The sequence below is a fragment of the Thalassophryne amazonica genome, chromosome 10, assembly GCF_902500255.1.
Source record: "Thalassophryne amazonica chromosome 10, fThaAma1.1, whole genome shotgun sequence".
NCBI lineage: Eukaryota > Metazoa > Chordata > Actinopteri > Batrachoidiformes > Batrachoididae > Thalassophryne > Thalassophryne amazonica.
This window is the reverse complement of record NC_047112.1, coordinates 106,653,394-106,667,736: the sequence shown is the minus strand read 5'-3', so window position 1 is coordinate 106,667,736 and position 14,343 is coordinate 106,653,394. Positions and strand designations below refer to the sequence as shown.

The 14,343-nt window shown below is 40.2% G+C and overlaps 1 protein-coding gene across 2 annotated transcripts in view; it reads left to right on the top strand.

Moving 5' to 3' along the window:
• The window catches only part of boka (BCL2 family apoptosis regulator BOK a), a 31,945-nt gene extending 23,579 nt beyond the window's left edge, over positions 1 to 8,366 (top strand). The window contains exon 4 of one of the 2 annotated variants that reach the window (XM_034180709.1): positions 7,091 to 8,366. In XM_034180709.1, the coding sequence (XP_034036600.1) occupies positions 7,091 to 7,216 (126 nt within the window). In that variant the 3' untranslated portion in view covers positions 7,217 to 8,366. The remainder of the gene's footprint in view (positions 1 to 7,090) is intronic. The other variant, XM_034180708.1, reaches the window with a different exon arrangement.
• The last annotated feature ends 5,977 nt before the right edge of the window (positions 8,367 to 14,343 follow it).

Here is a 14,343-nt window from a genome sequence, read left to right as displayed (position 1 = left end):
CAGTGTGAATTAGACTTTAGAAATGTTTAATGTTAAACCTCCAATACATGAAAATGGAAAAGGTAGATGAAATGTTTTTTTGCGCGATATACTTTAATGTCCTCACTGAAAGTTAAAATATGGATGGAAAAACTTCATGAATCAGATTTTTACAAAGATTTACATTTATAATAATTGCACAGCTGTGTTTAACATTTTTAAAGTTTAAATGAGCTTGTAGTGCAAAAGCTCACAATTCACACAAGAGAATCTCATTTTAGGCCATATTTCCATGACTGTTAAGTTATGTCATCATGTGAAAATGACTTAAAAGTGAGTTACATCTTTAAGAAAATGAATTAATAGGTGTTTGTTTCATGTGTAACATAGCAGAACATAAAAAAAACAAACGTGAGCTTCATCCCTCACATTTTGTAACAGCCTGGGCACTACACTGTTGTGAAATCATTATTGAATACCAAATTGATGGCTATTTGGCACTGCTTTTTGTTATTTAGTCTATTTTTCATTTGCACTATTTAATATAAGTGAATTAAATTCTAGCCTGGCAGGAATTCTCATTGGCCTGGCGGCAAGCCAGGCCTGTACTGTTATCGGGGAAACACTGGCACTGGTGCATCGGTGTTCTAATTCAATTAAATTTAAATTCAGTTTATTTATATAATGCCAAATCTCAACAACACTGCCTCAAGGTGCTTCACATGGGTAAGGTGTAACCTTATTGATCCCTCTGTGCAAGCACACAGGCGACTGCAGTAAGGAAAAACTCCCTCTGGTGTTTTTGAGGAAGAGACCTCAAGCAGACCAGACTCACAGGGGTGATCCACTGAATGGGCCATTCTTACAGTTACAAGATTTTTACAAAAGATGAAGGGTGGGGGGGGGGTGATCAGTACATACTCAATATGCCCGTATAATTTGGTGTGTTACAACCCCTTGCAAACATTATGGAATCACCGGCCTCGGAGGATGTTCATTCAGTTGTTGACACAAAACTAAAGTCATTTCAAATGGCAACTTTCTGGCTTTAAGAAACACTATAAGAAATCAGGAAAAAAAATTGTGGCAGTCAGTAATGGTTACTTTTTTAGACCAAGCAGAGGGGAAAAAAATATGGACTCACTCAATTCTGAGGAATAAATTATGGAATCACCCTGTAAATTTTCATCCCCAAAACTAACACCTGCATCAAATCAAGTCTGCTCAATAGTCTGCATCTAAAAAGGAATGATCACACCTTGGAGAGCTGTTGCACCAAGTGGACTGACATGAATCATGGCTCCAACACGAGAGATGTCAATTGAAACAAAGGAGAGGATTATCAAACTCTTAAGAGGGTAAATCATCACGCAATGTTGCAAAAGATGTTGGTTGTTCACAGTCAGCTGTGTCTAAACTCTGGACCAAGTACAAGCAACATGGGAAGGTTGTTAAAGGCAAACATACTGGTAGACCAAGGAAGACATCAAAGCGTCAAAACAGAAAACTTAAAGCAATATGTCTCAAAAATCGAAAATGCACAACAAAACAAATGAGGAACGAATGGGAGGAAACTGGAGTCAACGTCTGTGACCGAACTGTAAGAAACAGCCTAAAGGAAATGGGATTTACATACAGAAAAGCTAAACGAAAGCCATCATTAACACCTAAACAGAAAAAAACAAGGTTATAATGGGCTAAGGAAAAGCAATCGTGGACTGTGGATGACTTGATGAAAGTCATATTCAGTGATGAATCTCGAATCTACATTGGGCAAGGTGATGATGCTGGAACTTTTGTTTGGTGCCGTTCCAATGAGATTTATAAAGATGACTGCCTGACGAGAACATGTAAATTTCCACAGTCATTGATGATATGGGGCTGCATGTCAGGTAAAGGCACTGGGGAGATGGCTGTCATTACATCATCAATAAATGCACAAGTCTACGTTGATATTTTGGACATTTTTCTTATCCCATCAATTGAAAGGATGTTTGGGGATGATGAAATCATTTTTCAAGATGATAATGCATCTTGCCATAGAGCAAAAACTGTGAAAACATTCCTTGCAAAAAGACACATAGGGTCAATGTCATGGCCTGCAAATAGTCCGGATCTTAATCCAATTGAAAATCTTTGGTGGAAGTTGAAGAAAATGGTCCATGACAAGGCTCCAACCTGCAAAGCTGATCTGGCAACAGCAATCAGAGAAAGTTGGAGCCAGATTGATGAAGAGTACTGTTTGTCACTCATTAAGTCCATGCCTCAGAGACTGCAAGCTGTTATAAAAGCCAGAGGTGGTGCAACAAAATACTAGTGATGTGTTGGAGCGTTCTTTTCTTTTTCATGATTCCATAATTTTTTTCCTCAGAATTGAGTGATTCCATATTTTTTTCCCTCTGCTTGGTCTAAAAAAAAGTAACCGTTACTGACTGCCACAATTTTTTTTTCCTGAGTTTTTTTTTTTTTTTAAATAGTGTTTCTTAAAGCCAGAAAGTTGCCATTTGAAATGACTTTAGTTTTGTGTCATGTCTGTGATCTGTTTTTTTTCTACAAAATTAAACAACTGAATGAACATCCTCTGAGGCCGGTGATTCCATAATTTTTGCCAGGGGTTGTACAAGATGATAGAATTTACTGTTTTTGTTCCATTAAACTGCATTTCACAGTGTAGATACTTCACCTACAAAACAGTCTAAATGAAGGAACTCACTGAACAGCTCAGAGACATGTAGTCTGTGAGCAGGGGTCAGATTGTGTATGCTTTAAACAAAGAAGATACAAAAAATTGATTTAAAACTCACACACGTCTGCTTTCTGTGTTATTTCCTCCTATTTTTGAAGCAAACTTTCAACAGGTCTTTTGTATTTAATGTCAGTTTCCTAGTGTGATGCTAAAGATACTTGAGTGAGGACTGATTGAAAACAGATGATATATATATATATATATATATATATATATATGATGTGTAGAAAAGCGTTTGCTGTGTTCTGGTTCTGCATAACGACGGAGTAGAAGCTTGTGGATGCAGTGAGAGTCACATTAGCTTTGCTTTGAAGACAACTGGAGTGTGACAGCATGAGAGCACTGTGCTGACTGACCTCACACTAACAACCAGGCAGCTGGTTTTCACGGTTACACTCTGAGCCCTTTTAAGGCCTCGTCTTGCCCGGTGGACACAACAATTAAAAATGTACTCAGGAGCTTTGTGGCATGTTTGATTCCAAACTGTGTACCAGAGTTACTCTCCCGGCCTGGGTGGCCGATGCCGGGAGAGTAACTCCGGAGAGTGAATCTTACTTGGTTTCTGTTTGTAAGTGCTCAAGCTACAGAACTTGTTTTGCATAATCTGCAGACAAGGTGCAGCTTCTTGTTCACAGGTTACAGTAAATTGCAGAAGCATGTGCATTAATATCACAGCACCTTCAAATGATAGACTGCACACCAAAACAGCGATTTCCTAATAACAGTTTAACTTTTCAGGCATGAATCATGTGACATGTTGATGAATATTTTCAGGTCAAATAAAAACTGCTGTGTTTAGTCTGTATAACTTTACAAATTTCTAGGACAGTGGCAGTCTCAAAGAATATATTTGAATATATCACTGGCATAAAGGCAGATAATTATTATAGAACTTTCACAAAATTAAGGATACGCCCGATTTGAAATTTGGTTTTTAAAGAACAAAATTTATGAACTGCACAGTAAAATTTTAAAGCTGACAAAATATATAACTTTAAATTGGTAAAGCCAGTGACACCTACTACATTGGAATTAATCTTTGTGGAACTCCTTATTTTAGTGGAACTGTATCAGACATCTTACCACCAATGACTCTGCTTTCTCGTTAGATAAGATTAAAACAACTGGGGCATTGTTTAAGTGTATCAAAGGCCGGGGGTATAAACCTGTAATAAATACCAGACTAAAATCTTCTGTCAGCTTGACTCATGCTTTATATTGAGCAGCGTTTGGCTGGGTCTTTGTTCTCCTGTTCTTCCCAAATCCTTTGAGTTCCATCAAACTTTGTATGTGGATGAAGGTCAAAATTGTGATTGACACAGTGATTTGCACCAAACCTGGCACACACATGTTGGTGGGTTCTGGAATTACCCAGGTAAGGTCAAGCTTGCTAGAGGTCAATCATTAGGGTCAAGGTCATATCTGTCTGTTGGACTACTTGTCTGTTGGCTTATTTGCACCAAACGTGTCAGGTGTATGAAGGTTGACCTCAGATTTGCTCTGAAAGGATTCATTTTGGAAAGGTCAAAGTCATTGGGGTCAAGTTCAAAAGATTTGTTTCTGAACCTGGTTTGGATCAAACTAGACACACATACGAGGGTAGGCTGAAAAGTTCTAAGGCTGACTATGATGCAGTTGTCGAATTGAACAAATTCAGGGTTATTTTTCTTCATAGTCTCCCTGTAACTCCACACAGTTCTTCCAGCAGTGCTTGAGTGCTTCGATTCCCTTGGCATAGAAGCTTTCATCTTGAGAGTCAAAATAGTCCTCAACGGCAGCCATCACCTCATCATTGCTCTGATAGTGCTTCCCAGCCAAGTTTTTTTTTCAGGTTTGGGAACAGATGAAAGTCCAAGGGTGCCAAGTCAGGGGAGTATGGTGGGTGATCTACCAGTTCGAATCCACACTCGTGGATAGTGGCCATGGCCACTGTTGACTTGTTAGCTGGGGCATTGTCTTGATGGAACAGCACCCCTTTCGTCAGCTTTCCTGGTCGCTTCTTTTTGATAGCCTCGCATAACTGTCTCAGTAGGTTAGAATACTACTGTCCATTTATGGTTTGTCCCCTTTCAAGATAGTCCACGAACACATTGCCCTTGGGCATCCCAGAAAACTGAAACCATGAACTTCCCCGCAGACGAAACGACCGTGGCCTTCTTTGGAGGTGGTGACCTTGGGTTTTTCCACTGCATTGATTGTTTTTTGTCTCTGGTTCAAAGTGGTGAACCCAACACTCATCCTGGATAAGAAAACGTTCCATGTAATTGGCTAGATTCTCTTCAAATTGCGCCAAGTTTGCCTTCGACATGCCTTGCCTGATGCGTTTCTGATCAGGCATCAGAAGACGTGGCACCCACCGAGCTGACACCTTTGACATTCCAAGTTCTTCATGCAGAATGTGTTCAATTCTCTCACGAGATATTCCCACAGCATCTGCTAGCTGATTTAATCATCGATCGTCTGTCGTCCATCACCATTCATGAACAAGGTCAATGTTTTTCTGGGTTGTGGCTGTTGCAGGCCGCCCAGACCTTGGGTCGTCTTCAAGGCTCTCTCTGCCTCTCTTAAATTCAGCTGCCCACTTCTGCACTGTAGATATGGAGGGAGCTTCATCCCCTAATGTAGCAACCATATCTGCATGAATGTCCTTGGGCTTAAACCCCTTTTTATGCAGGTACTCAATCACACCGCGATGCCAAATTTTGTCCATTTTTGCTGTTTCCCTCTACCACGAACTTTCAAACTTGGCTATGAACCACAAACTACCTCACAACCTGGAAGAAAATAACACAGTTAGTCATCAAAAGAGTTGAACTTAATGCATGCCAAGTTTTATTGAAATGGCATTTCTCCTTCTTGGTGAGCCTTAGAACTTTTCAGCCTTCCCTCGTACATATAGTGGCTTGCAAAGTATTCAGCCCCTTGGTATTTCACGCATTTTAATTTGTTTATGGCTTTTCAAATACAAAAAGTAAATCAGGCTTTTCAATATAAAAATGTGTAAAATTATCTTCCTTAGACTCAAACTGAAAGCAATTCTCTACAACTTTATATAAATTAATTAAAAATATAAAAACCAAGATGATGGGTTGCATAAGTAATGGGCCGCTTTGGTATAATATTTGTAAATAATCAATTTTATTGCCAGTTTTCTTTAGACACGTCAGGGGATGGATACATGGACATTTCCAAGTCACTGAATATGTCTTAAACTTTATTTACATCAGTTATGAAGGAATACAAACAGTATGACACTCTATGGTAAATCTATGTGGAGTAGACAGTTCTCAAAAACTGAGTGAGTCTACAAGAAGGAGAAGAGTGAGGAAAGCCACCAAGACACCCAGACAACCCAATAGAAGTTACAGGCTTCTCTGGCTGTGATTGGAGAAATTGTGCATAGTGCATGTTTTGCATTTTGTATCCCCAGTTATACAGCTTCATGTTGAAGTGGTATAGAGGAGGATTTTGTTTCACCAAAACTTTGAATCTAGGCTTGCATCTCAGATGTACCTTCTGGCAAATTGTAGCTGAACTTTCAGATCTTCTTTTTAATAAAACCCTGAACACTTTTGCAAGCAACTGTCATTGGATGACAGAATTGTGCAGTCTAGTTCAGCTAACTTTGTTAGAAAATAGCAAAAGGACGTGTGTGCGGGGGGGTCGGCCAATAAACAGGTGGGCAGACATGACCTTGACCCCAGTGATTGACCTTGGTGGACAGTTCCAGAACCCACCTCCTCATGTGTACCAGGTGTGATGCAAATCTGTGACAGTCTGACCCTTAAGTTCACCTTTGGTATGTTTGATTTTTACTAAAGCAATTCTATAACCCACCTGTGTGTGTGTGTGTGTGTGTGTGTGTGTGTGCCAGGTTTGGGGGAAAATCAAAATGTTTTACTTTTGACTTTCTCAAAACAAACCCTTTCTCTTCAGTTGTGCAGTTGACTGTTATCCACATGTCATGTTGTTGGTGGAACTTGTCCAAAGAACTTGGGAGGAGTAGGGCAACAAACGTGTAGTTGTATGATATTATCTGCTGCAACCTTTAGCATCTTCATACTCGCTGGAACACCGTAAGAATAAAACACAGTCTGTGACATGGCCTATGTCACAGGAGGGCGGTAAGAGTAATAAGTGGCCCTCTGTTTGGTTTCCAGGCTGTTTGTGTCTCTTTAAATAACCAGTGGGGAGGTTTTGTGTGCTTCGGTTATTTGTTGTGGGTTTGTTGCAGATTCTCAGAATGCTCAGCAAAACAAGAACAGATGTTGGACTTCTCAGCTCTCTGTTATTCTCTCTGTTTTTGATGTTTCCTGATGCCCTCTGACACGTGCGTGACCGTCTGTGTCCTCTCTGCTGTCACAGGTGGGCATGACAAAGTGTGTGGTGAACACCGACACCAGCTTCCGGTCCCACTGGCTGGTGTGCGCTGTGTGCACCTTTGGGCACTACGTGAAGGCCATCTTCTTTTACCTCCTCAGAGAGAAGTGAAGGGAGAGAAGTGAAGGCGATCTTGTCTGCTGGCGTCTGAACACAATCACTGCACAGCGTGCACCGCTTTGGAAATGTTTACACCTGTTTGCACTGAGCCAACCACTACAAACGCCCATTCCTTCACACGCCAGCCTCTCCTGACAGCGCTGCTTCACACCCAGCATTTAGTTTTTATTGGGAGTTATGCAACAGCGCACCCACAAGTGTAAAACTCATATGTCCTCAAAATACCATGTCAAACTTCATCTATATCTGCGAAAAAAAACAAACTTAGTTCTGTTAACAGCCAAACTACTTCTGTGACAGTTGTTTGGCGGCCTCTGGTGGCTGAAAAGGATAATAATTTGCATAATAATGCAACAGACTGTTTTCTGGCCTATAGTTTGGGGCCTGTTGTATTATTAAATATGGCTACATAAGTGTTCCTTTGTGCATGAAACTTTAAAAAGCATGCACTGTGACATTATGGTAAGATAATATTTCCTGTCAAATGTGTGCCGTTTAAAATAATCCTCCAGTAAAATCACAATACAACTTTTTTTTTTTTTGTTTTTAATATGTTTGACAATTGTCTTTTTTTTCTTTTTGTTTCCAGTGAATGGCTGCCATGAAAGGACACAACTTGTTCATGGTAACAATAAACCATAAAACCAAAAAAAAAAAGAAAAAACAAACAAATAATAAAAAATAAAAAAACAGGTTGTGCAACACTATGAAATATATTTTTTATGTTTAGGGTCCCCCCCCCCCCCACCTTCCTTAAAATGCAATGTAAAAACTTCAGGTAGGATGATCAGGATGTGGAAGCTATAGCACCTCAAGCCAAATGTTGAACATTTAAGGTGATATTTTTCCATCTTTGTAATTTTGTGCAAGTTTTTTGTTCTATAGCTGTACGAGGAAACCTCACTGGAATCCTTTAAACCATGACTCATACCGAACTGTGATGGAGGTGCACTGTTACACCCCTCGTAGTCAGCAGGGATGGCACAGTACCTGTCTGATACCTATCCTGGAACCGACAGTATCAGCTGCGACAAGCCGATAACGGTTTTCCCCCTGTCTTAACATAAGCAATCTGGCAATAAATGGGCTGGTCTGAATGTACTTTGCAAATCTAGCCATTGAACAAAACATCAACTCAACCTGTGAAAGAAATACTGTGTTGTATTCCCCTAAACAAAAACATACAAAGTCCACATTATTTTATACAGTGTTATATTACAGTGGCCTGCAAGACCAACGACAATCCCTGCCAGACCAGATTTTTTTTAAATCATGGTTATAAAAATATGCAACAAAATAATGAATCAAACATGAAATATCCATTAATTTGGAAATCAATAATTACACTGACACCCCTCCAGTGCACTGATCAGGTCTACAGTACTGTGGCTGCTCTAATCACACACCACTCTGGCTTTTTTTTCCCTTTCTGCTATGTGTTTTGTCATATAACTCAAACACCAAAGGCCTCATGTACAAAGACTTGTGTGGATTTCCTACTGAAACATGCTGTACGCCAAAACCCAGAAACTGGCATAAGCACAAAAATATTCAGACGTATCAAAATCTGCATACACATGGAAAGACATGTTCCGTTTGTACATCCCACTGAATGTGGAATTGAGTGCACATGCACACGCACCATGCTCCTCCCTTTCCACACCACTGTTTAAATATGCAACTCCATGGAAATATGCTCTGGGAGCTGGGAATCCCCTCATCAGATCAGTCAACAGGAACACAGAAAAGAAATTATACTGTGTGAGCAGATGACGTGGAGACATGCAGGGATAGTTTATTTGGTACCCTGTTAAATGGAATAAACATGAACTGGTAAAAGAGTTAGTGGGAGCGTTTGTGTGTGTGGGCTCAGTGCAGCACACACACACACAATTTAAAAATGTGAGGGGTGCTGCAGCCAACAGTGTGGGACATTCACAACTTTGCACAGATGGCAGTGCTGTATGCATTTTGAGTCAAAATCCATAGAACACTGCTATGTAGTGGATGGGAGTATGAATAGCGCCCAACTATCACACAGTCACTATTTGTTGTGCTGAATGACACTTAAACAGAATTTTCAGTTTTGCAAATGCCTCTTTTTTTACAAATGAAAAAACTGATATATTTACAAATACACATTTATTTGTAAAAACCAACACACATTACAGTAACTTATGTGTTGGTTTTTACAAATAACCAACCAACCAACCAACCAGTGATGAGTGGAGGCTCATGTTCCCATAATGCCTTTTGGCATCTGTGCACTGTTAATGCTCAAACCTTCAGAATTAGCGCATTACTTTAAAACTAAAACACGTGCGATATTTTTTACTTTGTAAAAATGACAGAGTTGGTATTAATTTGATAAATTGTCCAGAATTAATTTGGTTTATAAATCAAACCCTAAGTGAAAACTGCTTTGCTTTTGATGTCTCCTGCCACATCTGGGGCACTGTATGTTGAATGTAAAAATTTTTTTTTTTTTAAAGCAGCCTTGCAGCTAGGCTCCTACTGCTGGGGTAGGGTTGAGCACAGCTGCTTGACTGCTGCAAAACATGTAAGACAGGAAGTAACATCTATGATTTCAGGGTTGACAAACGTTTTTTGACCGTGCGGCCTTACTATCCCAGCAAAAAAAATGTTAATGGACTAAAAGTTAGCGGAACTAAATTCAGTGGAAGCTAATTGGTCCACTAATGGTTTTCGAAGTTAACTGAAAAGCTAATCCGTGGAACTGTGCCCAGCACTGTTTTTCCACAATATTAATGGTTCCCACCATCACTTCTATGTGTCGGCAGTGGAGCAATAGCTGTAGAAATGTACATATGCCAGCCACGATTAATCTGTGGTGCACCGCACATTTCCACGGTCATTGCTCCGTATGCATCACTCTGCATTTAATCATTAGTGATCGATCTCTGCCCCCCTTCTCGGCATGTCTTTTTCCTGGTTCTTTCCCTCAGCCCCAACCAGTCTCAGCAGAAGACTGCCCCTCCCTGAGCCTGGTTCTGCTGGAGGTTTCTTCCTGTTAAAAGGGAGTTTTTCCTTCCCACTGTGGCCAAGTGCTTGCTCATAGGGGGTCGTTTTGACCGTTGGGGTTTTTCATAATTATTGTATGGCCTTGCCTTACAATATGGAGCGCCTTGGGGCAACTGTTTGTTGTGATTTGGCGCTATATAAGAAAAAAGTTGATTGATTGATTTCATTTTGATACATCTGAACGTTAGCATGAAGACAGATGTATGCCACACTTCTGTGCATATACACACTTTTTTTTCTGCTGTCTGTTCCAGCGGATAATTGTGAGCTTGTTTAAGCCTTAGCAATCATGAATTACGCAGAATATGAAACTACAAAAATCTTTGATTCTTTAGTTTTTCAGCCAGGTTTTTACTTTCAAGGAGCAGATTTTAAAAATATTCTATCAAAAAATTAAATTGTTAAAGGGGTCATATTATGCAAAATCAGTCATTCATTTGAATTAATCAGTTAATTTATTTTTTAAAAAGTTGTTAGCTTTGCTGATAGAAAAATAATCAGTGATCCCTAAACATGATTCAGATGTACAATAGAAGACTCGGGCTCAATCAATTTTTTATTTTAATTCTCCAATATCTGATCCAGTAAATTTGGCTAATATTGGACCGATACTGATCAAAATTTGCTACACTCCTAGCATTCAGCATATTTCAGAATTTGTTCTCATTTAGTTCTGTCAAAATTTTTCTTTTCTTTTTTGCACTCTTGTGTTACTACTTCAGCTTATGATGTCACAAAGATCTGAGTGGGAATCATGACAGTTCTAACTGGTTGGCAGAGGAATGGGATCTGAGTACTATCCTAGTTTGAAACCACTGTTTGTACAGAAGTGGTTCTTAAAAACGTTTGTTCTGCAAAAACGTCTCTCCTGGATTGTCTATGATCCAACAGAACAAAGACTAAGTGATGAACTGATGCTGTAATTTTAACTGATGCTCTTTGCTCTCTGTATTTTTCACTGTGAAACATGTTAAAGTGCTTTGATTGTAATAATGCAAGTGTTTTATTTTTCTTATAGCACACTGATAACACTTCATTTTACTAGGAGAGTTTATTCCATGAATAATTAGCTTTTTCTATGGCGTGTAGCACTAAGTGTCTCAGAAAATAAAGCAATTTTATTTTACATGAAACCATGTACACTCGTGTGCTTTGTATCAGTATTTGTTATTGGCAGGCAGAAAGCAGCCAAAGAGCACATGCTTGCAGCTCATTAAAGTAATAATATAACGTGTACACATGATCCAGAACTATTAGATTACTATCCTGTGCAAATTAGATGAGTTGTTATAATGGAATGTTTTCCTTGTAACTTTAAATCATGTTCAGATTTCTTGTGCTTTGTTATGACATTCTTACGGCCCGGCATGCACGTGCTGATGTGGTGTGATTTAACACCAGGGCCGATCAGCTGATGGTTAATAAATGTGATCTACAGCATGTGTCTGTCTGTATGCTGCACAATGCATCTGGAAAGTATTCACAGCGTTTCATTTTTTTCACGTTATGTCACGTTACAGCCTTATTCCAAAATGGAATAAATTCACTTTTTTCCCCTCAAAGTTCTACTCAACAACACCCAATAATGACATGAAAAAAGTTAAAAAAAAAAAAATATATATTATTATTGCAAATTTATTAAAAATAAAAAATAATAATAAAGAAATTGCACGTACGTAAGTATTCACACCCTTTGCTCAATAGTTTATTGATGCACCTTTGGTCGCAATTGCAGCCTCAAGTCTTCTTGAATATGATGCCACAAGCTTGGTGCACCTATCTTTGGACAGTTTTGTCCATTCCTCTTTGCAGCGCCTCTCAAGCTCCATCAGGTTGGATGAGGAGCGTCGGTGCACAGCCACTTTCAGATCTCTCCAGAGATGTTCAATTGGATTCAGGTCTGGGCTCTGGCTGGGCCACTCGAGGACATTCACAGAGTTGTCCTGAAGACGCTCCTTGAGATCTTGGCTGTGTGCTGAGGGTCATTGTCCTGCTGAAAGATGAACCATCACCACAGTCTGAGGTCAAGAGCGCTCTGGAGCAGGTATTCATCCAGGATGTACTCTACTTTTAAGATTAGGCTTAAAACTTTCCTTTTCGCTAAGGCTTATAGTTAGGGCTGGATCGGGTGACCCTGGACTATCCCTTGGTTATGCTGCTTTAGACGTAGACTGTGGGGGGGTTCCCATGATGCACTGTTTCTTTCTCTTTTTGCTCTGTATGCATCACTCCGCATTTAATCATTAGTGATCGATCTCTGCCCCCCTCCACAGCATGTCTTTTTCCTGGTTCTTTCCCTCAGCCCCAACCAGTCTCAGCAGAAGACTGCCCCTCCCTGAGCCTGGTTCTGCTGGAGGTTTCTTCCTGTTAAGAGGGAGTTTTTCCTTCCCACTGTTGCCAAGTGCTTGCTCACAGGGGGTCGTTTTGACCGTTGGGGTTTTTCATGATTGTTGTATGGCCTTGCCTTACAATATAAAGCGCCTTGGGGCAACTGTTTGTTGTGATTTGGCGCTATATAAAAAAAAAGTTGATTGAAGTTGATTGATTGATGTCTCTGTACGTTGCTGCATTCGTCTTTCCCTCAATCCTGACTAGTCTCCCAGTTCCTGCCACTGAAAAACATCCCCACAGCATGATGCTGCCACCACCTTGATTCACTGTAGGGATGGTGCCTGGTATTCACACCAGAGGGTTCAATCTTTGTCTCGTCAGACCAGAAAGTTTTGTTTCTCGTGGTCTGACGGTTCTTCATATGCTTTTTGGCAAACGCCAAGCGGGCTGCCATGTGCCTTTTACTAAAGCAGGGGTGGCCAAGTTCGGTCCTCGAGAGCCACCTTCCTGACACTCTTAGTTGTCTCCCTGCTCCAACACACCTGAATCCAATGAAAGGCTCATTAAAAGTCTGCTAACGAGTCTTTCATTGGATTCAGGTGTGTTGGAGCAGGGAGACAACTAAGAGTGTCAGGAAGGTGGCTCTCGAGGACCGAACTTGGCCACCCCTGTACTAAAGAGTGACTTCTGTCTGGCCACTGTACCATACAGGCCTGATTGGTGGATTGCTGCAGTGATGCTGGCTTTCTGGAAGGTTCTCTTCTCTCCACAGAGAAATGCTGGAGTTCAGACAGAGTGACCATCGGGTTCTTGGTCACCTCCCTGTCTATGGCCCTTCTCGCCTGATTGCTTAGTTTAGATGGCCGGCCAGCTCTTGGAAGAGTCTTGGTGGATCTGAACTTCTTCCATTTACAGATGATGTTTCTGTACCCTTCCCCAGATTTGTGCCTCAAGACAATTCTTTGACTTTCATGCTTGGTTTGTGCTGAAAGGAACTACATTTGTTTTGGCTCATTTTGCCTCTATATCTTGTATTTCAATATGTTCCTTGTTTATTTTGGATAATTTACCACATAGTTGCCATGGATATGAAAGTATTTTTAGCCACCCCTGGTGACTTTGTGGATCAGTGATGAAGTACATAATGACAGTAATAGACTGTCTCTGTAACAGTGTAACAGTGAAGCCACATTTTTCTTTTTTCCACAACATCTTTTTATCTGGCATTTGTAGTCCTCATCCAACTTTACGTATTTCCACTTAATGGTCCTTTCAGTTATACATTAGATTGTATAACTTATCCTGTTTAGCTTCCTAATGATATTCTAATGATCAGAATATTATTAGGAAGCTAAAGAGGATAATAGACACAAAAATGAGAGGTGAGTTAAATGGAGCATTTGCATAATGACAGCTGACAGAAACAGGGTGGAGGAGGACACATCAGATAAGGCCCACAGAATTTCACCATTCTCTCCAAGATTTTAATCTTCTACTCCAAATAAAAGTGAGAAATGTCAAGCAAAGTAGCTACTTTACATTTGGACTGGATGTTGACAGACTGCGGTGCTCGGTGTTTCCTTCTGTCAGCATGTCTTTGATGTGCAGATTCTTGTCATTGGTGGTATTAGATTAGATTTGATAGAACTTTATTCCCGTGGGAAGACTTCCTCAGGAAAACTGAGGTTCCAGCCAGCATTGTATAGCAGCACACAAGGTAAGCACACAGAGTATCAAAAGTGAAT